The following is a 24,409-nucleotide window of genomic DNA, read 5'->3' on the forward strand; positions in this document are numbered from 1 at the left end:
TTTACCTCTCGCAGCGTCGACCAGTGTAGCTGGCTGGGCAGTTGTCACAGGTTGGCTGGCCATCTGTATCCAAAAAGCAGGTCAAAGAGAACCTGCCAAATTGAAGACGATCAGAAGCAGGTTTTGTAGGGTTTGACATTCGTCATTCATTTAATCATCTCTGAGCAACACATCTTGCATTGGATGCACCAGCAACATTCTCTCTGATCCCCTTTTCTTGTGCTGAAGATATTTTGGTTATTTGCCAGTTTGCTAACCTTAAACATAAGGCTGCAGTTGATTTCACATCCATAATCCTGTTCTGTGATGTAGTTCTGACCAATGAACTAACTGCAATCATACCATGTGACCTACATCACACAAACCACAAAATGCATCTGAATTTGAAAAGCCTACCTAAAAGAATATCTTCTGCACAACAAAACAGGGGCCAGCGATACCTTTACAGAACAGCCTAACTAGAATAGCTAAACCGCTAAAATATAAAAAAAATTATATTTTTACCACCCAACACCTTAACGTTGCTGCCATTATAAAAGGATTTACAATATGACATATACTTTACATTTATATTGGTCCAACAAAACAACCTTCAAAATACCTGCAGGACCTCAGAGAGATTTAGCAAATGATCCATTTCTAATGCATTTTTTATTCAACTGGACAACAACGAGGGAACATGAAGTAACTTTTTCAGGAACAGTGACTTGAAACCTGGCTCCAGAAGACCTGGTTTGAGGCAACTTTGCTGTAACAAACCCAAAGTCTCTCCTGGTGTGCCATGATGTGGCCTGAAACAAAGTTCCAAGCCACTGTATTTGTTCCTCAAAACAGTGTCATTGTTCAAATAAACATCATCACCAAAAATCTTCTCAGGCTGCAAGACTTTTCAACCTTTTTTATTTTAAAAACTATACCAGAGCACCGAACAGAAAAAAACTAACAGTAGCATTAATGGCAAGATGAATTATTATTTATGAGCACACTCACTGTGTTGAGTGGGAGGTCCCAGGACATGGACAAGGCCTGCAGGCTTCTGGGGATCCATCTTTGGGGTCGCCATAGAAACCAGGTTTACAGATCTCACAGTGAGGCCCAGCTGTGTTGTGTTGACATTGCTGACAAACCACATTAAAAGCAGGGGCAACAAGGTTATTTCTCTTGTTTATTCACTGGACATTGTTAATGTTGGCCTTCTGCTTGTTTGAGAGATACACGGTATACTTGGTGTCTGACCAACCTTGTGCTGAAAGTGCTTGACACATCTCCTTACCCCTGTATTTGGTGTTAGAGTAAGCTTACAGTTACATCAAAAACAAAACAGAGAGAACAAATGTGTGTTTTAAATTACAGTCCTTCAGCATGTTGCCACTAGGGCTGGAATACCGATTTGAAACTATTCAATGTACATTCTCTGAGATTTAAGACTTGCATTTACACATACAATACTACTTTAAGAGATGGGGCAATTTTCAAAGTTTTTTTTATTATTAATTACTAGAATAAAACACATTTTAAAGTTACAAAACTTGGGGGGGGGGGGGGGGGGTGTTGGGGAACAGCAACAATATGAGCACACTTTAATTGGATCAAAAACTTGCACTGTTTATATAAAACTATCATATACCACAAGACAACACCCATTCTTGTCCACGTGTGATTTAAAGCCATCAATGCCACCTACCTGGCACTCTCCAGTCTCCAAGTCACACTCGCTGGAATGTCCGTTACAGTTACACCTCTCGCAAGTACCCAGGTACAGACCACTTCCTGTGCGCACGTACCCAACATCACAGTCCTGCAAGAGGGAAGAGTTATACCGTCACAATATTAGATATGGCAAAAACCAGTCCTCTATAGTTTCAACCCCAAAGGCTTTGGTGCCAGTAGCACAACCATGAGAGCTGGGAGGCAACAAGTCTCTACCTGGCAGGAGGGTCCACGGTAGCCAGGCGGGCAGGCACACTCCTCCACCTGTGCTGCTCTCTCCTGCCCAGTGGGGTAGGGCACGGCAACGTCCATATGGATATTTGAAATGCTGCATTGCAAAGAGAGGGAAGTCAGTGTAAAATAATTAACAAGAAAAAAACAGATCACCAGCAATGCAAAGGAAGGTGATCGGCATAAAAAAAATAGATGAGAATACGCCATGAATGTTAAATGGAGAACTGTAGTTATTCCAACAATGAGCATTGTAAAATAACCAACAAGTTGGCTGTCTTGAGTGTGACTGAGAATCATAGAAGACTGTTTGTCTCTTATATTTTGAGAATGTTGTTATGGGTTCCTCGGAGTTTGAAATCCCACTTGCACAGGCAAAAGTGTCTGTTGTTAGGTTTTAGATGTAGAACATTAAGTGGCATTAGAAAAATACAAATGATAAAACAAAGGAATGTGAGTCAGGAACGGAGAGTAAAGTTATTGATCATTTTGCCGAACCTAAAACAGATGAAGACCCAAATATCACTGCCAGTGATCAGTTTGCAAGAAGTACTTATTTGAACTGTTAAATGAAAGAAACGCAAAATTAAATGGTATTCACTTTTCTGTTGAATTGTCCTGACTGTGGTTTCGTTGACAAATCAACAGTTTCCTGTGGATTCGCAGCACGAACTGTGGCTTCGTTAATCAACAATATATTTATCCTGCACTTCCCTTTTCTTCAAAGCCACACAGACACTTAGTTAGAAGATTTGCAAAGTGAATCAATCAACAGATCAAAGAGTGACGTCACAGAAATGATTTAAATATTGAAAATCAGATAAGTCCACTTTTACCACATATAGAAAACCCCTTCATCGCTTACCTGGACTCGGTCATCCTTTCAGCATGCGTAGCCCTGATCATGAAGAGGCTGGTGTCTGCCAGAGCCATCAGTAGATGCTCACGGGTACTGGGCTGGCCGTCAGAACGCCGCCAGGCCGACTGAACAGAAGGAGACAGTATTAAAAGGAAACCCTGGGATAAGGGCTGGGAATGGAGCCAAGTACTAGGATCAGTCAGGTATTAGACTAGGAACCAGAACAGAAAGGGTGGGCAGAAGGGCCTCCTCAAATCTGTAACTTTTATAATGTTCTGTTTGGGTAACAGGTACACAATCAGACCCTTACTCATCTTACAAAGACTAGCAACATGTCTGAAGTGAAAGCAAATACTCTGGCCTTTTTAACATTAACACTAGCACCGCCATGCCGGTCAATTTAACTGTTTTAGGGTTTAAAATTTAAATAACTCCGCATTCGTGAATCCCACGCACATGTCCGTTCTTGACTTTTCCTAAATATATGAAGTAAATAACCAGACAGTGTTTGAGCAACAGATTCGCAAAAATGACCAAGTTATAGAAATACATCACATGAACCTCCAGACCGGTCATATTGACCAGGTATTACAAAATATGATTTTTTTTTTTTTTTTTTTTTTAAATATAACGTACAATGCTCTATTTTTTTTAAACAAACAGTACACAAGACACACCCCCCTCCCACCTCTAGGCCACATCACTATGTATTTCATTGAGGAATATGGGATGGGGTGGCTGTACGCTAATCCTTTGCAACTTGCGGCTTTTTTGACATGCACAGAATATTTTTTGTAGTTGTGCTGTACGCACTAATTTTGAAAATAAAGCCTTTTATCTTTAATTTTCCATTTAAATTCAGTCTTTCTGCTATGCAAATGTTAGATATGATATTCTTGAATAAAAATATGCAATTATTTAAGCTCGGCTCACTGCTACCACCCCTGCGCTGACTCGGGAGCGGCGAAGACGAACACATGCTGTCCTCCGAAGCGTGTGTCGTCAGCCACTTCTTTTCACACTGCAGACTCACTGTGCAGCCACCTCAGAGCTACAGCGTCGAAGGACAACACAGCTCCAGCCAGCTTACAGGGGTTGCTGGTGCATGGTGAGCCGAGGACGCTTTGATTATTTCCAACTTTAATATGTTTAAAAAATAAATAAAAAACACCTCAATGTTTACAAAATCAGGAGTGAAAGACTTAAAAGCTAAATGTTTATCATTGAGGGTTCCTTTAGTATTTCTTAATTGAGTGTTTTATATGCATGATAAAATCAAGACCACCTTACAGGCACCTGAACAATATGAACATATATTTAAGCTGTAACATTCGCACTGATAAATTAAAATAAATGAACGATTAATAGGTAATCACTAAGGAAGGTCTGATTACCGCTGTCGATTTCGCACATTATTTCCCATCACATACATCTAAGCCTCTGACAATGAGAAGACTGCTTCTGTGTGCAATGAGCAAACCCCTCTGTAACTGACCTCTCTGAAGGGCACAGTGATGGTGGTTGGGACCCCGGGAATGGGGGTGACGTCAGAGAAGTGTTCCAGGAAGATGCCGTTTCCTTGCAGGGTGACGTCGGGCTTGCCCTGGACTGTGGGGGAGCCAGGCCTGGGGTTATACAGCACAGTGTACTGGAGCTCCCCTCCATAAGAAGTAACCTAGAGATGGGAAAACAAAGATTGGGGTAAATTAGAATAGTGTCTTTAATGACATCATACAGTGCACCCTCTTTATAAGGCAACCTTTTATACCACAGAACTATTTATAAGACAACATGGTTATGGCTTCCATTGTCTCATAATGCCATTCCACTAGCTCTACCAGTTACAAGGTGGAACAGAAATAGCCCGGTCTTGTAACTATGGCTTCCCAACTATGAGGAGGAAAGCTGTCATTTCTTTTGGAGAGTAAAGCCCACTTAAAATCATATAAACTCATATAACCTGCCAGTATTATTACCATTTTCCATTGATTTATTTTGTATTGAATGCCATTATGTTTCGCCCAATTTAGATTAACTGAATCAATCAATATTTCTGTATGTTTTTCATTATGACCTTCAGTCTAATGCTTTGGACCTGTGCTGCTCTTAGTGCTATATTAACATTGTTCTTTGTCTTGAAATTTAAAGATGACTTGGGATAGTTTGAAATAACACTACTGTACAACTTCAAAGTTACATTTCATTAAATTTCCTTTTTATTTATACTAAAACATTATTAATAATACCGACTTCAATTTATATCAAGTTGGCAAATTGTTGGGTACTTACATTTTTTTTTTTTTTTTAAAGAAATGATTTACCATGTTCCCTGCTTCTGTATACAGTATGAACACATACCTACTTGTGCATGCTTCTTGATTTTGAACAATTTAATTAAAAGAGAGCAAATCCACTTTGATGTTTTTTCAATTTGTTTCTCCACCCAGAACGACAAAGAAAATTTCACAACCAGACAACCACCCACGAAGACCAGTGGTGATTCAATCTGCCTTACTGAGGCAGTCTGAAACGGACCAGCGTTTGCTGGTAATCCATTCTGGTTTTGAAAGACACGGATTAACTAGGCAGACATTCTTATTTCTTGCTTATATAGGCTTCTCAGAGTGTGTTACCTTGTCTCCTCTGAAGCGTTCTGGAAGGACCCAGTAGTACACATCAGTGGGGTGTTCTGAGAACGACCTGAAAGTCAGCTCTGAAGAGCTTTGGAGAATGATGCCTTCGCTGATGGTCCTGGTGTTAGCCGAGTTGGACAGGGAGAACTCCTGCCCGTTGTGAGCAGCACGCACCTTTGGAATACAACAACTACCTCAGTATTCAAATATAAATGAAACATAGGTACATATACACATACACACAGACAGTAACATCTGTATATTCCTTGATTCTAACATGCTGAATAGCTTGTGTATAGAATGTACAAACCAATTCTGGATAAGCGCTTCTCCAGATATATTCAATACCCTAAAATGTGTGACGTATGTAACCACAAATGTTTTAATTCCCAAATCCAATTGGAGATATCAGGATTTTGGAAACAAACTACTTGAAGTTATATAATGAGCAGTTCATCATCGACAAGGAATTTAAAATCAGTTTTCTTTTTTGTGCCAAGAATCTTTGGATTACTCACTTACAAATATTTCCAAAATACAAAGCTATAGCTAAAAACTACTGCATCCTGCAAGTCATGCGATTTGGATGCACAGAGGGCTGAGTTTGAATGTCAACATGTGAAAGAAGCAGCAACAACATCTATAAAAGTTATCTGAAATCTCTACTTATTCCACGTTGAAGTATAAAACACAACCAAAGAAGATAAAGCTCATAAAACAGAAACAAAATGGGATCAAATGCAAATACTGCTAGTGCTAATAAAAGGTGGTCTGAAAACCTTGGTTAGCACTCCTTTAAGGGGAATGCTGATCAACGAAGGGCTCCGCTGCTTGTACCACATGCCTGCCCTGGATCCTGCCCCCCCCCCCCCAAACCAGACAAACCTGCTCTCTGTTCCAGGAGGAACTGGCACACTGCTTGGTGACTCCCATACAGAAACACTGGAGGCATCCGTCAGGGTTATCCTGACTCAGATGGAAGGAGCCAGTCTTGCATTCGTCACACAGGGTACCGACAACATTGGGCTGGTAACGAGGAACAGAGAAGCTGTAACTACGCCTGGCGTGAAGTCTTTCACTACGTTGCTGTTAAATCTCGCACACGCATTAAAATAAAAAAAAATAAAAAAAACATTTTTGATGGACCTTTTCTTAGTTATTTTAATTATAATTAGGTATGGAAAACCATATAACAGTATTGTACTGTTTCATACAGTTAAAAATGAATGCATCAAGACTTGTTCACCATATATGACTAAAAATATATATTTTTGGTCCATAAAAAGTGTACAAATATTTTATATTTTATGCATGTTTTTGATTTTTTGTACACTTATTCTTTGATGTGCTTTTTTGGCTTGTAATGTACATATACTTGTAGTCACATACACCATTTAGATGTTAGTGTTTCTTCTTTGTTTTTAACATTGAGAATTGACAGAGAGCATCAATATACTGCAGGGTAGTTTTTTTTTTGAGACGGACACCATCTACCATTATAGCAGCAAAGTGGATAATATGTAAGATATAAAGAAACAACTAAATCACAGATAGCTTACTCCTTTATACTTCCAACTACTCCCCTACTGACAATCAGTGCTGCTCCAACCATTTACAAGAGCAAACTACTTTATAACACATACCTTACAGAGACACTGCCTATTTGTTGGTGACACAGTACCCCTGGTATCACACTTGGAAACTAAAAGAAAAACAAACACAACAAATGATTAAAAACTACAATGTTAAAGAGTGCCTAACTGATCACATATTGGATACCAACCATATAATAAAAAAAAAAAATAGTACCTGCAGTCAGTTAACATGGGGAACCAGGGTAAACTGATCATATTTTTTGATCCAATTTTGCAAATACAGTAGTCTTGTTTCACTAGTAATTGCTAAATCGACTAGTCACAAAGTTTAGATAATGCAGACATTCTGAAACATGTGTCTGCTTGAATCTATCAAGTTTTACCTCGGAACATATGACTGAATATTTGAAGGACTAGATCATTTTGAAATACTCGCTGCTACTTGAAGGACTAGATCATTTTGAAATACTCACGGCTGTTTGAAGGAATACATTTGCCTCCTGGTTGCAGTGGGTTGCCATCATAACCAGCAGCACACCTATTGGAGAAGAAAGATGTGTAAGTTTTCCATTTTCTCTGGCGTACCCCCTGCCCCCGCATGTCACTCAATATTTAATAGTTCCAGTAAAACAACATACTGCACATCTACCTGCAAGCAAAAATATCAAGTACCTTGAAATGCCCATGGTAGGCAATGTCAATTCAAACCACACCTAGTCTGAACAATTAGAAAAGCAATCCTCTAACTAACACCGCGATAAGACAGCAAGTCATATCCTAATTCCAGGAGCAAGCATGATGACATTGTTTGCTCTCCAATCACACTCCCCAATAAAAGTGAAAAGCAGGGGTTTGCCACACTTATTTCCGCTGTGCATTTTCACTGTACACAGAACTCACTTTTCACAGCGGCGCCCAGTGTAGCCCTCGGAACAGGCATCGCAAGTTGCTAGTCCATCAGTATCCAGGAAACAAGTGGCAGAAAACCTTCAAAATGAAAAGCAGATTAGATCACGTTTCTTTTTCTATAAAGAAAGTCAAATGAAAGTCACAATGAACTGCTGTCTATTCCAGGGGAGAGAAACCTGAGCTAACCTAGGGGCAAAATATGCAGCCCACAAAAACCTGAGCGCGCTGCAATATTAGGAGATGAATTCTTGGAATTTAATTTGCCATATATTTTTTTCAGGTTTTTTTTTTTTTTTTTATATCCTATATAGAGGCCAAACGGGTTTGTCTGTTCTGCACAGTGTTTTCTCAATGGAAGAGGGTTTGCCTGTCCTGCACAGTGTTTTATCAATGGAAGAGGGTTTGTCTGTTCTGCACAGTGTTTTCTCAATGGAAGAGGGTTTGTCTGTTCTGCACAGTGTTTTCTCAATGGAAGAGGGTTTGTCTGTTCTGCACAGTGTTTTCTCAATGGAAGAGGGTTTGTCTGTTCTGCACAGTGTTTTCTCAATGGAAGAGGGTTTGTCTGTTCTGCACAGTGTTTTCTCAATGGAAGAGGGTTTGTCTGTCCTGCACAGTGTTTTCTCAATGGAAGAGGGTTTGTCTGTTCTGTACAGTGTTTTCTCAATGGAAGAGGGTTTGTCTGTCCTGTACAGTGTTTTCTCAATGGAAGAGGGTTTGTCTGTTCTGCACAGTGTTTTATCAATGGAAGAGGGTTTGTCTGTCCTGCACAGTGTTTTCTCAATGGAAGAGGGTTTGTCTGTCCTGCACAGTGTTTTCTCAATGGAAGAGGGTTTGTCTGTCCTGCACAGTGTTTTCTCAATGGAAGAGGGTTTGTCTGTTCTGCACAGTGTTTTATCAATGGAAGAGGGTTTGTCTGTTCTGCACAGTGTTTTATCAATGGAAGAGGGTTTGTCTGTCCTGCACAGTGTTTTATCAATGGAAGAGGGTTTGTCTGTCCTGCACAGTGTTTTCTCAATGGAAGAGGGTTTGTCTGTCCTGCACAGTGTTTTCTCAATGGAAGAGGGTTTGTCTGTCCTGCACAGTGTTTTCTCAATGGAAGAGGGTTTGTCTGTTCTGCACAGTGTTTTCTCAATGGAAGAGGGTTTGCCTGTCCTGTACAGTGTTTTCTCAATGGAAGAGGGTTTGTCTGTCCTGTACAGTGTTTTCTCAATGGAAGAGGGTTTGTCTGTCCTGTACAGTGTTTTCTCAATGGAAGAGGGTTTGCCTGTCCTGTACAGTGTTTTCTCAATGGAAGAGGGCTTGCTTGTGCTCACCGGCGTGTTGTTTCGGTATACGGACAGGGGCAGGGCTTGCAGTCGTCTGGACGACCCCTCGTTGGGTCTCCAAAGAAGCCTGGCCGACACTTATCACACTGAGGCCCCTCTGTGTTATGCTGGCAGCTCTGAAATAAAAAACAAGTTTAGTATCAGGTCGGCCAGACGAGAGGTATCTGTGGTTAGACAAATGATGAGTGTATAGGCTTCTCCGGTATTAGAATCAGATTTACTGAGAATTCAATATAAATCAATAAGTGAACAGTTAAACAGTGCGAATGATTGCCATACTGCATTTCAGTGACTTACTTGGAAAAAAAAAAAAAGGTTTCGACAACAACTCTTAATCAATGACTTTTTTTAAATATATAGATGGCACAACCTACCCATAATATGTTCCTACTATAACATTATATTTGTTTGGCTCTGACTTCCTGCACTTAGACATCCTGAAATCTGTTCATTGCGATTGGTTGTTTACTCCTTGCACATGCACAGTGACTGGCTTAGATGTTGTGCCACAGTCTCACCAGGCAGCGTCCACCGACTGGGTCGCAGGTGCTGGCGTGTCCATTACAGTTGCAGCCTGCACAGAAGCCCAGGAAATCACCACCTGAAACACGCTCGAAATCTGCAGCGCAGCGCTCACAGGACAGGCCCGTGTAACCAGGGGGGCATCTGAAAAGAGACAGAAAGAAAGAACACAAGAGCACAAGCATGACTAGCTATACAAAATGATCATTGCAGTAATATCTGGCAATCCCTTCAGACTTGGAAATACCCAAGTCTAGGGAAGTGCATCACTTCATTATATTGTAGGTCGGAACTTATTTCAAAATAATAAGCTACTACCATATGCTTGAGGGAGTTTACAGTGCAACGTTGAAATAAAACAGTTTCTATTCAAAACACAATAGAATTTTAAATTAATGTTTGTTGCTAGTTTTGTCAAAGCATTATTTTGTCAAAACTGACTTTCACAAAAAACGCTAACTTCACTTTAATAGGCTTTTAGTCTGGAAGCAAGTTGTGGTACCAAATAAGACACAGTCAGCTCCACTGTCCATTGTCCGCTTCTGAAGAAAAGCTGAATTAGCCAGGAGCAACTGTAATTCTGCCCCCTCTGCAACAGCGGCAACAGAGTTCTTTATTGGAAAAATCTCTCAAATAATTTCCAAAAAGGACAGAAATTACAGCTGCATAAACCAATTCACTTCAGAAATGCTTTTGAAAATCAGAAAAAGGACATCAGTTATTAAGTCTGGTACTAATCAGAAACAATAGAGCACAGCTATGGCCATGTACACTAGGATATTAAACATGCAAGACACTAAACATCAATATCATGTAGATGGCTTTATTGATTTTACATAGCTTTTCCAAGTAAACAAATGGAGGTTAACCAGTAGCACCAGAGCAATATTCATTACCTGCACTCCTCCACAGACAGGGCTGGGCCCTGGTTGGTGTACTCCACTGTGGTGGTATCCATGATGATGTCGCTCAGGCCCACGCTCACCATCTTGCTGTCGTACACAGTGCGGATGTTGATGTCTTCGAGGTTCACCAGCGTCATCATGAGGTCCCCTCGGGATACAGAGGCTCCGGATTCATGCTCCCAGTTTTCCTGAGGAGGAGAAGCAGATTTATTTGACTGATGTTTACTCCCTGGACATTAAAATCCTTTAAAAGTGGTTCACTTCAGATTATGGTTTCCATGGAAATGTCTTTGTTTTGATGGGATATTTAATTTACTATAAAAATAAGAACACACAGTGTATCATGCTTTTTTCTTTATCTTTCTTTTTAGGAAGAATGTTTCATTGTCTGTGTAAATGATGACCTCAACTGGGCCTAATCATTAAAAAATGAATTTTAAGTGTACAATAATTGAATGTTTCTGACAAATACTACGACCAAACTGGTTTTAGTACCTACTGGAAGCAAATGACAGCAAATGAGCATTCACTGGCTCTCTCAACCATGTGACCGAGTCAAACCGTATTACCACTAAAACTATGAAGCTCACTGTTCACTCACTATGACAAAATACACAGGCAAAGTTTCCTCTATGGAAGCAGAAGCGATGAAATGATGGTCAGTCTTACCTCAGTGAACTGGATCTCCTGCTGGTTCACCACGTTGGGTGAGGTGGGTTTCCTCCTACGGTAGATGAGCTTCTGCCCATTGCCCACGATCACCACGTCCGGCCTGTCCTCTGGTTCGGTCTGCCCCCTGGCCAGTGTGTAACGCACCTTGTATTTCAGAGTCCCACCATACGAGTCGATCTGCACAACACCACAATACCACAGGGCTTATTTTACAATTAGATGCATTTCGACACAAACCTGCTGTAACCCACACACAGATTCCTGCTGTGAAGTCAGTTTTCAAGAACACTTTTCACTGAACAGAATGTGTGAATATTACCAATCCTCTGAACCCATCACACAAGGCCAGACTTGGACTTCTAAAGTGTAATGCAGTGACTTTCCTCCTGTCGGCCCACAGCAACGATTTCCAACGTGAACCACACTGTCATGGCTTAGCCTGCTTTAACAAGGTGAGACACTGCTTAAAAACTGCTCATTTCTAGTCTAAATGAAAAGTGCTGGGAGACTAAAGTTGACACTGGGGACTGAAGTTCTCATTTATCCAGATATCAGACAGTGGCAATGCGAGGGTTGTTAAGTCTAAATGCTGATCACATTTTAGCATTAATGAGTGGTGTTTTTTTGTGTTAGGTACAGGCCTACCAGAACACAGCGCCAACAACAGACCCAGCAGTTAATTCCAGCACCATAGTAACAGGCCTTGTGGCAGGTAGAACTCTTGGAGCCACAAACAGCTAGTCCATGCTTACCTTGTTTCCCAGGAACTGGTTAGGCAGAGTCCAGAAGGACTCAAGATTAAGGAAACGCCTGGACAGGTCTAACAACTGGAACTCCTCCATCTCTGGGTTGATAAGGATTTGAGAGTTGGTCAGGGGTGGGCTCACAGGCTTAGAGGGCAGAGAAACATTGACCCCTGTAAATACAAAGAAACGCACAATTCAACAAGAATGTTCCAGGGGGGTTCTTACAAAGGTAAATTATACCCTATAATTAACCGACTGTGTGGACTCTTACAGCTAAAGACACTGTAGATGTGAATATTTGATTGATTGCTGTCTGTTATTCAGGTCATTTAGATATTTCGGCACAGCACAACTGTCTAAAAAACAATATTCAACAATATCACAAAACAACCACGTAATTCCTCACAAAGGTACAGTATGCTCGACTGCCAGGACTGAGATGTACAGCTTGCAAGCCCATGATAACATGATGATATCAGCTGACAAAGCACATGCTTTCTGTAAAACTGCATTAATAAAATCAAAAAACATCATTAGGAGAAGAAAGGCTCTTTAATGTTAGCATCGCTTCCTAAGCGATACGCTGATAGACCAAGACAATGTCATGTTAACCACCTGTTGCTGAGAAAATGCACCAAGGTCTTCCTGATAGAAAGCAGGACACAGAAGAATTAACATATAATGTAATATTGAAGAGGCTTGTGGGACTAAGAAGCTCTGTGGAGCCACAGGCCAGCCTCACCTTTAAAGTCATCTTCCTCAGTGAAGCGCAGCCGGATTTGGTTTCTATAGCGACGGGTGCTCTGGCAACTCTTGGTGATGCCAAAGCAGAAGCAAGAGATGCAGCGAGAGTTGGACTCGACGTTGAAGTGACCGACGGGACAAGGGCCTGGAAGAGAATGAACCACCATCAAGGATCGATGAGTACTCCCAGCTTACACTGAAGCTATATTATAACAGGGGGGTTGGACAATGGACAGCACTTACTGGAAATGGTCCACTCTGCTTTAGACCATGTCTATGACAACAGGAAGCCAAAATCCTAACTCAAATGAAAACAAATACAAAGTATATGTATAAATCCGTAATAAAAGTTACCTTTTTAGTTTTTTGCAAACTAACACAGCGCTTTGTGTCTGGTCATCATTATTGGACATTATTAACATTTATACCATCACAACAGAAGGAACCTCAAACCCATCTGTTTAGATCTACTTTATGTACTGGCCTCCATTCACTTTTTGAAGGAATGTTCTTTTTTTTTTCAGGATTTTGTTTTTTTTAAAAACAAATACATGTACATTTTTTGGTTAGCCAGTGTTTTGGAAAGTTCGAATAAACCAACATACCATCTCTGAAACAGTCGATAAAGGTTTGATGAACTGCAAACTGTATTAATCAAAATGGGCTTTAAAAAAAATGGGTTGTGTAGACACCTGACCTCAGCACCACATCACTGGATCCTCAGCTGATGCACTATCCCTGCATTATTACTACACTACTATGCCATTGTAGAAGACAAACTGTTGTAACCCTACTGTAACTTATTGCCTTTTAGTAGTATAATTTGCACTTACTGTAAACTAAACTATATTTAAATATTAATTTTGCCTTGTAACCCTGTACTGCCCTCTAACACCTGTAAAAATCACCTTGGATTAAGGCATCTGCCAAATAAATAATAATTTATTGATGCTTTGGCTTGCTATACTTTTTATTTTGGGGTATAACACACAGACGTCATTTACACCTACAACTGTGAGTTTTCTAAAAGTCTGGGGCACTTTACCAATGAATGTAAAGTGAACAAATTTCAAAAAGACAAAAAAAGCCTTTTACCCCAAAGTGTAAATGACTAACATATACTCTATACAGTAAATGTTGTTTAAAAAAGCACCCTTTCAGGTTATGAAAACCCTGCCCTTCTTCCCAGACTGCGTTTATTTCTAATTACATTTGACAGGGTTATTTTTTCTCCTTTTAAAAAAATGTTTTAAATTGAAAATCAGTCCCAAAGGTTTAATTGTGTTGGTTCTTGAGTCAAGCTGAATGCTTCTGTGTTTAATATTACTGCTTACTGCCTTTGTGTGGCAATAGACTCTGACCATTGCTAACAACTGACTTTGCTGAAACTTGTCTTATAAATAAGTCATTATTAGGTAAATCGCTTAGAAGCTTTTTGATTTCCACATTATGCATTAGCCGTAGTTCTTTTTTTTAAATGTAATGTTACTTTTTCACATAAAATGTAATCTGAAAAAAGTTTAGTTACAAGTTAGTAAAAAGTGTAATCAGACTACATGTCACGGGTGTTACTCCCCAACACCTCTATAAAGCAAGTGTGATTCAACCTGCCTTGCTCGATCATAAGCACTCCATCAGGAATGCCAAACACCATCCCCTTGGCATTGATAGCCTCACAAGTATAGGCCCCCTGGTCGGCATCCTTCACATCACGAATCACCAGAGTTCCTTGTCCATTCTTACTGCTCATCGTAATTCTGAGGAATGAGATTGAGATGAACACTGAGCGCTACACATCAACACCTTGTACTGAAAATAAAGCCCAAAGAGTTGTCTTAATGCAAAGTGGGAAATGGGTGAGGTTTAGAGCGACATTAATGTGCAAATATCCAAAAGCAACATCTATGCCGGAAGGAGGAGATCGCAATGGTCTGTCTAATACTGTAACAAAATAAGTCAACGAAATACAGTCAATTCTCATTAAAACAAACTCTGTTTACACACGTTTCCTAACAGTACAAATTATCTACATGGTCTCAAATGTAGCAGTTTCTTAGTAAATTACTTCTAGCAATACAAATACAAATTCACAGAACACAAATATCCTGGTTTTGACTAATTATTTTGGAGCTCCCCCAGGGAAGAAATATTTGAACAAAATGAACTGCCCTCATTCAGAGTGTAAATGAAATTGGGAAATGTATTAACTTGCATTCAGATTAGCACCTCTGAACTGTATTTTAGTGCTGACCTTGTAATGCATTTTGAGTTGCCACAGACAGTTTTCAATTTGCCATAGTGCTCATGTATCAATGCCATTTCCATGAAGCAGCTCAAAAAACTTATCCTTGCAGACAGAAGAGTAGAGATTTCAACATACCCACGAACACTTTCAGAATGCAATAATACATGGTTACGAACAGCAAACTGTGGATGCAAGTCGTCAGCATTTCTCAAAGCACCAATGTTGAGGATGCTTTGCTTGTGTGATTGAAAAATGCCTGTGATCAGAATGGGACATGCAGATTTCATGTGCAGTTCATTTGCATTGTAAACTTTTTAAAAGTTCACTTGCAACCGTATTTTCATTAAAATGCACAGTACTTTTAAATGTGTAATACTTTTTCTGTACTGTATTTGAAAAATAGATTTCAGTGTCACTGTAACAGTCATTGTGAGCTAGCACCGGTGTTACTCGTAGCTCTTTCAATAACGCAGTCCTAAAATGACAAACTGTAAAAGAGAGGGTGCTCTGATATCACAGTACTGTGCGCATGTATTTATTACCCCTCTCTTCATCTAGTTCTGAAAGCTGAGGTCTGGCCAGCAAGCACAGAACAACTGCAGTGAGCAAGAGGAGTCCTACAAACATGTGATTAACAGCTGTGGTCAGTAGGGACCTGACATGGGCTGACACAGCAAGAGCCAAGGTCACAGTGCCCAGGCCTGCTATTTATTAATGCCAACAATGGCAGCTGCTCCGGCAGCCTATGCGGTACCCGTCTGCTTTGCCAGTCTTGTGTGCTTTCATCTTACCTCGCACTGGCAGGAATGTGCCCCCAGTTGAGCCTCCAGGTGATAATGGGGGTGGGGACTCCAACTGCTGAACAGGAAAAGGTCACCGTCTCACCACGGACTGCCATGATGGTCTCTTCAGGGGGGCTAGTCACCTGAGGAGGGGCTGCACAGGGATGGAGATATCAGGAAGAATGAAGCAGACGAGAGCTCTTTCCCACGTTCCATGGCCCATTGTGACTTGTACCCAATATCTTGTTGGACCACCGTTTGCCCTGGACACAGGCTTGACAAGGCAGACTCCACAAGGTGCTGGTAGGTGTCTCAAGGGATCCATTCAGTTATTAAATTTCACACAGTTGGTGCAAAGGATCACAATGACTAATGCATCGTTCAATTCCATCACAAACATGCGCAACTGGGCTGAGATCAGGAGACTGGGGTGGCTGAAGATGCCTGAACCCTCAGTCACAATTCTCAAACCAGTTCCACACAATGAAGTAAACTACTTCAGTTTTATAGTGAACATGGATCATACAGTCAACTTAATTTGCATCTCGAATTCAAGGCAATGTGAAATACTGTACAGCCGTGGAGAAATATTGAAGGCCAGGCAATATGACCGTGCGTATATGTGCGTATATACAGGCTCTTTCATAGACTAATGCTCTAAATAACTTGTGGTAAAGAACAATAGTTTAAGTGGTTCTCTTAATATGAGAAATGCATGTAACAGGTAAAGATGGAAATATTCCTCCTTTTATCACCAGATTCTTATACAGACTGGCTCTCTACACCTCCAGTATATCCCTGTTGCCCTGTCGACAGAGAGCGTATGAACCAGTGATGTTCAATGTAAGCTTCCAGCAAGTAGGCTTCAGAGCTTCTCTATTCCTGAATGGCGCCTCAAACAATGAAAGTAAACACAGCTTTCTGAGCTTCTAAACATGTAACTCATTACTGTGTTTAATTTGGTAATGTGTGCTCAGCTGTGGTTTTTTTTTTAGGTTGTACTTTCTGTAATGTAAGTAGTTTATTTAGCGGTATTTGTTTCTAGTATTGAGTTTGTTGTATTATTATTGTGAAGCACTTCCATACCACAAAAGCCATATGATCCTGCCATCCGAAACACCCTCATGTAATCAAATCACCACTGTTTATTTATACATGTCAACCAGTTTACTTACTGCAGCCATACTCATCAGACCTATCTGAGCAGTCTGCCTCCTCATCACACTGGTAGCTGGCTGGGATACAGACTCGATCGGTAACGCAGATGAACTGATCTGGGGCGCAAGTGTCATCTGGACCCTTGGTGGCTAGTGAAGGACAAATTAAAAGGAATTTTAAAATGAGTACTAGGCTATTACAAAATGAACGATCGTCATGGCAAAAATCAGCTTCACGGTAAAGCTTTTCCATGACACATAACCAAAATGTTTAAAATATTATATTTTTATGCAAGTACCACAGACATTAAATGCCAAGATTAAGGAGAGTCAAATTTAGTCCCATATAAAGTTTGACAATTTGCCTAAACCATCATTTGACAGTGTTAACTGATGACCAAGGCTTTTCCTTAACCTCACTGTGCAGTTGATATTTGTATTATTGGTACCCTATCACTTCCCTGGAGTTTGGTTAATTCCACTGTAACATTTGTATTAATTGGTACCCTATCACTTCCCTGGGGTGTAAGTTAATGCCATTGTTGCAGACCAGGGAAGTGTCAGACATAGGAAGTGATAACGCAACAGGAACTTTCTACAGCTACAGTGTGGTACAAAATAGTAAATAAAAAATAGTATAGTATCATGACCAATGATGCCGTTCCTACTGCTAATAAGATGTGAGAAAAATACATAAAAGCACTTGAACTGTGCAGTCAGCAAGCTCAGGTGTACCCTACTGCTTTAAACCAGGGAATGGGTTAACATGCTATGCAATGAGAAACTTATTTCCAACCCTGCTACAATGAATACCGGCCCAGCTTCCTCTACCGTCCCAGCTCCCCCCCACCCCACACTCACGGCAGTACTCCTCATCAGAGTTGTCTCCACAGTCATTGTCCCCATCACAGCGCCACAGCTTCAGAGCACACCTGCCATTGCGGCATTTAAACTCATTGGGCTCACAGGGGGAGGGAGTGCCTGGCAGAGGAAAGAAAGACGTCTCCAGCATGCATGCAAACCATCCGAGCTGTATAATATAATAAATATTTAACAGGTAAGAAAGAAAGGAGTAAAATTCTGCAAATCAATATCACACGATTTCCTCACCACAGTTGAGCTCGTCGCTCCCGTCTCCACAGTCCCTCTCCCCATCACAGAGGTAGTCTCTGAGGATGCACTGACCACTCTGGCACACGGCTTCATCCACTCGACAGGGTCTGCCCGGGGTGGGTTTCATGGGACCAGGGAGGCCTTTTCTCGGCGTGGTGCGAGGAGGCGGGGGCCGAGGGGTGGTCGCTGGCCGCACAGTTGTCGTGGGGATAACTGGGGGTGTAGGTTTGACTGGGGGTGCAAGTGTTTGTAAATCTGCAAGTGGAAAATAACATCACTGACAATTGAAACAATGTCAGACAATTGATAATAAATGACTCACTTTAGTTGATGGTATTATGCAGGCAGCCAAAACGAGTCTCTACTGTGATGGGCAATTATACTCCTACTATAGAAATCTGCACAGATGCCAAAACTGGAAATTAGCATGATGAAAAATCTCTCCCAATATTCTTTCATTGTTTGGAACAGTTAACTGTACATAGTATTGTTTAATGATTTAAGTCACCTTGTTTTAATCATAATCTAGAAGGTTCATAAGCAGCATATTAAAACACCACAAGTTAAGGTTGTAATGTAATTTTTGTTTTGCTGTTTGCTTATTTTTAAATAGATACTACATAAACAACTTTTATTTTGTGTAATTTAGGTCTTTCTGAAGAACGTCAGAATGTATGAGACACATTAAATTCAGCTGAAGTCAGTTTCAAAAACATTTATTGGAAGACAACAAAACTGAATGTATTTTCATTATAATAGTGCTGGGACACATATTTGAATAACCGTACAAACACTGTTTGAAATGTATTTGTTGACAAAAATGACTATGTTTGTACCCCCTGTGTGGTATATTTACCCTGGAGAGATTTTTTTTTTTACAATAATATAGAACAAACTATTATTTCAAATATTTTATTTAAAAATTAAATTGGATATTCATTATCATTTTAAAAGAATGTCAATGTTAAAAAAATGTGTTTGTGATAGCACTAAATATACTGATGCACAAAAGAAACGCAACACTCCGGTCCGATGGATTTAATCAAATATTTTAAACCTAGATATCAAACAAAATCACAGAAAATGTGAACAAAAATACAGAATAAAGATTTATGATAAGTTTATAGTATGAAAGGTGACACACTGTCAAAATGAAAACATTACAGTTAGTAACAAGTATGACCTCCCTGAGCTTTAACACAATCCTGGCAGAGTTGATGCATAGACCCAATCATTATCTGGATAGACTGCTGTGGGATGTTCCGTCGCTCTTCCTGTGCAGCTGCAGCCAGCTGATGAAGGTTGGCTGGTCGCGGTTCTCTCCTGTGGATGGCTCTGGCAATTTGGTCCCACAGATGTTCTACTGGACTCAGGTCAGGAGAAAAGCGGGCCACGGCAAGACCTCAACATTATTTCATGCAATTGTAATCCTAGCACTGTGCGGTCTTGCATTGCCCTTCTGGAAAATCGACACTTCCAGATTGGCTTGCAGGAACGGAAAAACTTTTGCCTCAAGGACTCTGTTAATGTATCGCTGAGCAGTAAGGTTGCCCTCAATCTGCATCAAAGGTGTTTTTGTGTTAAAGGAGATTCCTCCCCACTTCAGTACACTTCCACTGTCCCACCAGTTGGCTTGAACAAGGCAAGAGTCAGCATAATGCTCAACACGACGTCTCCACACACAGGTCATGTCTTCCGTCAGGTCTGTCAAGGGCAAAACGGCATTCAGCTGTGAATAGAACACTCCACCACTCTCTCTGCCACCACCTCAGATGTTCTCTGGCCCACAGAAGACGGCGATTTCGTTTCTCAGCTGTCAACATGATATTTTCATGCAAACGGCAAGCTACTGTCATTCTGCTGATGCACGGTTTATTTCTTCCTCGAATTTCTCATGCTATAGCGCATGCAGTCTGAAAACGGTTACAGAGATGGATCAGTCTGATGTGACTGTCGTGGGCCGGTGTGGTGACCCTCTGCCTTCCAGGATGTGGCGCGTCCCTCACAGAAACCTCCTTGGTTTCTCTCGATTAGTCTGCTGATTGTTGAAGCAGAACATCTTATTCTCAGGGCAACTTCTCTCACAGGCAGGCTGCCTTCAACCATGCCGATAGCAAAGAGACGACCTTCATTATTTAAGTGGGGCATGGTCGTATCTTTCACTGTTCTCGAGTTAATTAAAATCATGTATTTTCAAATGGCTATTTATACAGATTCTAACTCATTTTGGCAATTTTAACTCAACTCAAAATACAAACATTGAGCACCTGGCGTTCTTATGAAATCACATGACTTGAGCTCAGTATTTTGTTATCCCAAGGAACAATACTACTCAATCAACAAACCTATCGGCTCACTATTTAAAATGTAAATAACATTATGTATGTGCTCAATGAGCTACGGATGTAAAACTTGGACTGTTGCGTTTTCATTGTGCATCAGTATATTATAGATCTATAAGAAACTGGATTTAGCTATACGCATTTGATTGCCAATAAGAAAATACAATTACTGAAAGTGTCTGGATATCTGTTAAAAATCCATTCAGCATTCCAGCACCAATGTGAATGCACACATAGCCAGAGAGATCTTACCACAGCCAGTCTCGTCCGACATGTCCCGGCAGTCTGCTCGGTTGTCACAGCGATATTCCAGGAGGACACACTCACCATCCCCGCAGGTGAACTCGTCCGACATACACTGGCGGGGTTTTGGGATCACTGCGGCAGGAAACAAGAGGAGGCAAGTAGAAAGACAATATTTCTAACATTTGACCACTTGCTTGCAAGCATGCCAAAACTGTAACAATTAGTAAATATATTTAGGTCTTGCTAAAACAAGCACCACAGTTTTTAATGTATTTATCTGGATAGAAGCCACAATTGAATTCCAAAGTAAGGGGGAGCTAAACACTCAGGCACCATAGTTTTTCAATCATGTTTTTAGTAAGGTGTTTGACAAGAGGATAATTAAGCGGATATTTAATCCGGAAACAAGACTTGACAAATGGTTTAATCAAGCAACAAGATGTGACCTTTTGGGATTTGGGCAAGAGTCAACCAGGGCCAAACTGTAAAACCCCTTCCATTAGCGAACCAATAGTTTTAATTATTTTTTACCCGTTTAAAACCGGTAACTTGACTGCTAATTGCACTCTAATGCACAACACAACAGTCTTGCTGTTTGACCATGTAAATGTATGCCATGTGAAGTTTCTAAAGTAAACTGAAAGAACACAACTATTGTTAAATTGTGAAGAAGTTTGGACTAACTTTGAATCTGACCAATTTTCCTGCCACAGCATTACAAGTTCACTTCCTGTGCTCCAGGAAATAGGACCCCCAGCTGAGATTTATACTGCTTTCTGTTCTGCCCTGAAGAAATCTGTGTGATATGTTTTTAATTAGGACGATAATCACCGTTATCTTTAATCATGCTTTAACTCGCATTAAATTCTCCCTAGGTAGTAGTTCTCTCTCTCACTCGCTATTTTTCTATGTGCTTTTCACATGTTTTTTAAAGCCCTGCCACTATTCTCTCCCACAATAGAGGAATAATAATAATGGTTGGTTTAATTACATGACACTTTGGACTGTTGAAAGCGCTGGGAGTAAACCTAAAGGAGGGTTGAGCTCATTGGCTGAAAGCAACAGTAGTGTGTAGAAAAATCAAAAGTCAGCTGGGTGATATTCACACAGCAGTTAACAGATCCAGCGCATGCAGAGGAGTCTTTTATAGAAGGCAGAGAGGAGGGGGCCACGGGACATTCACCTGGCTTTGGCACAGATTACCAAGACTTTAACAGAGTCCAAAAACTTGATAACGAAAATATTCTGCTAAACGTACTTATTTTAAATGTTTTAATGCCCGTGAATTGTGTCTTTCTACCTAGTTTTCTGTCACACACAGCTCTGTGCTTTCACCAGAGCTGCTCTTCAGGTCTAGGCATGCACAAGCCCACTGCATTTCCCATGGGTTTACTATGCATTTACCATGATTTACCACTATTTTTATATGCTTTACCATACCTCTCTGAGATTTACAATGCTTACATATACTTTAACATGCTTTTACTGGGATTTTCCACTTCGCTATACTTATACTGTGGTAAAGAAAAACAAATGCAATTTGAAACTACCTACTCTGTCCAACTGTCTTCATTAAATTACAATGCTCGTTTAAAAAAAAAAAAAAAATTGGATCCGTCTATTACAATAAAAAACACCCCCTTTGTGCAAAATTACTTGTTACCTTTTTCATTTCCCCCTCAGAACAGATGGCTTCAAGCCTGTTGAGACATATTTTTTTTGTACGCTTCCCTGCATACTGCTCTTACTCTTAAAGCAAAGTTTTAAAATAACAAAATAATGTCGAGCCGCACGTTCCTCCTGCGAGACCAAATGGGACAGCTGCCGAGCACGTAGGGGAACTCGCACAACTGTCAGGGGCTGCAGGAATTGGAGCTTCCTTGAGATACCAGGTGTGTGTGTGTTACTAAGGGAGAGTTAATCAGGGTCTAGAGAGTCCATGCAGCAGACACACACACACACGCAATACAAACCTACGAACTCCATTGTTTCCGGGGGTGGTGGGGTTTGTGCTAGAACCGGAAAGAGTAAGTTAGAAAGACGTAAAAACCTATCAGCAGTAGACTGGGAGACCTAGTTTGAGGCAACTTTGCTGTATCAAACTCTGTCTCTCCTGGTGTGCCATGACACGAAGTCCCAAAGCACTGCTTTGATTCAAGGATTGCATTTCAATGTCGTAGTGTCTGCCTCTCACCTACTCCGAGACGTCTGAACTGAAAGCCCTCCACGGAAGTGCTATAAGAGCCGACGGACCCCTCTTCAACGACGGAGTACAGCACGCTGCGGATCAGCGCCTCGTCGCTGTTGAAATCCGAACCCACATCCAGCTCCACAAACTCATACCCATCGATCAGCCTAAAGGGTAGAATTCAGTAACAGCTAAACCATGAGGGGGTACATTATCAAAGCTCTCTATTTACACCTTTTCAGTAAAAACAAGAAAAAACTAAATCATACAAAGAGTAAAACATGAAGTAGCTTTGAATAATATAATAATCTTTATTTTTGCATAGCATCTTTCATAGTGGACCTCCACCACAAAGCGCTTTACAAGGTACGAGACTAGGGTGTGTGAACTATGCATCAGCTGCAGAGTCACTTACAACAACGTCTCACCTGAACAAAGGAGCACAAGGAGGTTAAGCGATTTGCTCAGGGTCACACACACAGTGAGTCACTGGCTGAGCTGGGATTTGAACCAGGGAACTCCTAGTTACAAGCCTGTTTCTTTAACCACTGGACCACACAGCCTCTATAAGAATGTCACTTTGATTCCCTTTTTTTCACTACTATTGTATGGTGTTTACAATCAGTGCACTCAGTGTTTCTCTAATACTGAGTAACCATTTTTCTCTAAAATCGTCCTTTACCTGGCAGATTCTCTAGCTCAAAGCAAACTGTATATGAACACCAGAGCCAACTAGTTCTGTCTGGGACACTGGTGCTTTTTTTAAAGCAAACACTTCTGGGCTGTGTCAAAGTAGTTGGACACATACTGGTCACTCCACTCAGACTGCTTGTTTACAAAATACCTTCATATGCCTTTATAGATAATCATCCCCTCTTCAAACACATGCTCATTTATTAATGTAAAAATGGTCTCACAAGACCAGTGCCACCACTCCCCCCCGTGCGTAAATCCCAATACAGAGTAACAGGGTGGGTTACTTGTTGGTAAATCAGTTCTGAATTAGTAGTCAAAAGTTGAATATTCACTTGATTAGCACCACACTGACATCCTGATTTCCAGGGATCTTGCTATACTCAGATTCAAGCTGTGAGGGGGAAAAAACAAAAGCATGTTAGTAACATATATTCCCACCACGGCTGTAAATACATTGAGGAGACTCCCTGAACGCTTACAGTGAACTGTCGTTAATCCAATGAATGTGGATGGCTGAATAACTGCGACGAGTCCCTGAAAGGGTCGGTGTGCTGTTTACAGACATCCTCGTAAGTGAAATAAACACAGCACTCCATGCTGGAGTATTCTCTTTATAGAAAAGTACAAATCAAACCTAACTAAGAAAGCTGATAACAGAGATTAACTATCATTGGATCAAACTCTGCATCGGCTTAGAAATGGCATTTGGAAGAGTGCAATTAGCAAAGTCCTTCTGTCATTGGATTTGAATGATTGCAACACCCCAAAACGAGATCCGGTAAAACCAAA

At 40.7% G+C, this 24,409-nt stretch overlaps 1 protein-coding gene across 2 annotated transcripts in view; it reads right to left on the minus strand.

Annotated features, from left to right (window-relative positions):
* The window catches only part of LOC121328933 (basement membrane-specific heparan sulfate proteoglycan core protein-like), a 174,036-nt gene that overhangs the window by 94,379 nt on the left and 55,248 nt on the right, over window positions 1-24,409 (minus strand). For both annotated transcript variants that reach the window (XM_041274078.1, XM_041274079.1), the window contains exons 5-30: window positions 23,953-24,011; window positions 22,931-23,091; window positions 22,710-22,748; window positions 20,743-20,868; window positions 18,146-18,403; window positions 17,897-18,016; window positions 17,054-17,185; window positions 15,888-16,032; window positions 14,463-14,608; window positions 12,850-12,996; window positions 12,114-12,277; window positions 11,359-11,538; window positions 10,681-10,877; window positions 9,781-9,928; window positions 9,251-9,378; window positions 7,929-8,015; window positions 7,502-7,566; window positions 7,077-7,135; window positions 6,319-6,459; window positions 5,434-5,607; window positions 4,296-4,475; window positions 2,807-2,925; window positions 1,927-2,038; window positions 1,685-1,798; window positions 991-1,118; window positions 6-92 (exon numbers count right to left, since the gene is read on the minus strand). In XM_041274078.1, coding sequence (XP_041130012.1) covers window positions 6-92; window positions 991-1,118; window positions 1,685-1,798; window positions 1,927-2,038; window positions 2,807-2,925; window positions 4,296-4,475; window positions 5,434-5,607; window positions 6,319-6,459; window positions 7,077-7,135; window positions 7,502-7,566; window positions 7,929-8,015; window positions 9,251-9,378; window positions 9,781-9,928; window positions 10,681-10,877; window positions 11,359-11,538; window positions 12,114-12,277; window positions 12,850-12,996; window positions 14,463-14,608; window positions 15,888-16,032; window positions 17,054-17,185; window positions 17,897-18,016; window positions 18,146-18,403; window positions 20,743-20,868; window positions 22,710-22,748; window positions 22,931-23,091; window positions 23,953-24,011 — 3,416 coding nt within the window. The remainder of the gene's footprint in view (window positions 1-5; window positions 93-990; window positions 1,119-1,684; window positions 1,799-1,926; window positions 2,039-2,806; window positions 2,926-4,295; window positions 4,476-5,433; window positions 5,608-6,318; window positions 6,460-7,076; window positions 7,136-7,501; window positions 7,567-7,928; window positions 8,016-9,250; window positions 9,379-9,780; window positions 9,929-10,680; window positions 10,878-11,358; window positions 11,539-12,113; window positions 12,278-12,849; window positions 12,997-14,462; window positions 14,609-15,887; window positions 16,033-17,053; window positions 17,186-17,896; window positions 18,017-18,145; window positions 18,404-20,742; window positions 20,869-22,709; window positions 22,749-22,930; window positions 23,092-23,952; window positions 24,012-24,409) is intronic.

Source organism: Polyodon spathula, chromosome 16, assembly GCF_017654505.1.
Source record: "Polyodon spathula isolate WHYD16114869_AA chromosome 16, ASM1765450v1, whole genome shotgun sequence".
NCBI classification, from domain to species: Eukaryota; Metazoa; Chordata; class Actinopteri; order Acipenseriformes; family Polyodontidae; genus Polyodon; species Polyodon spathula.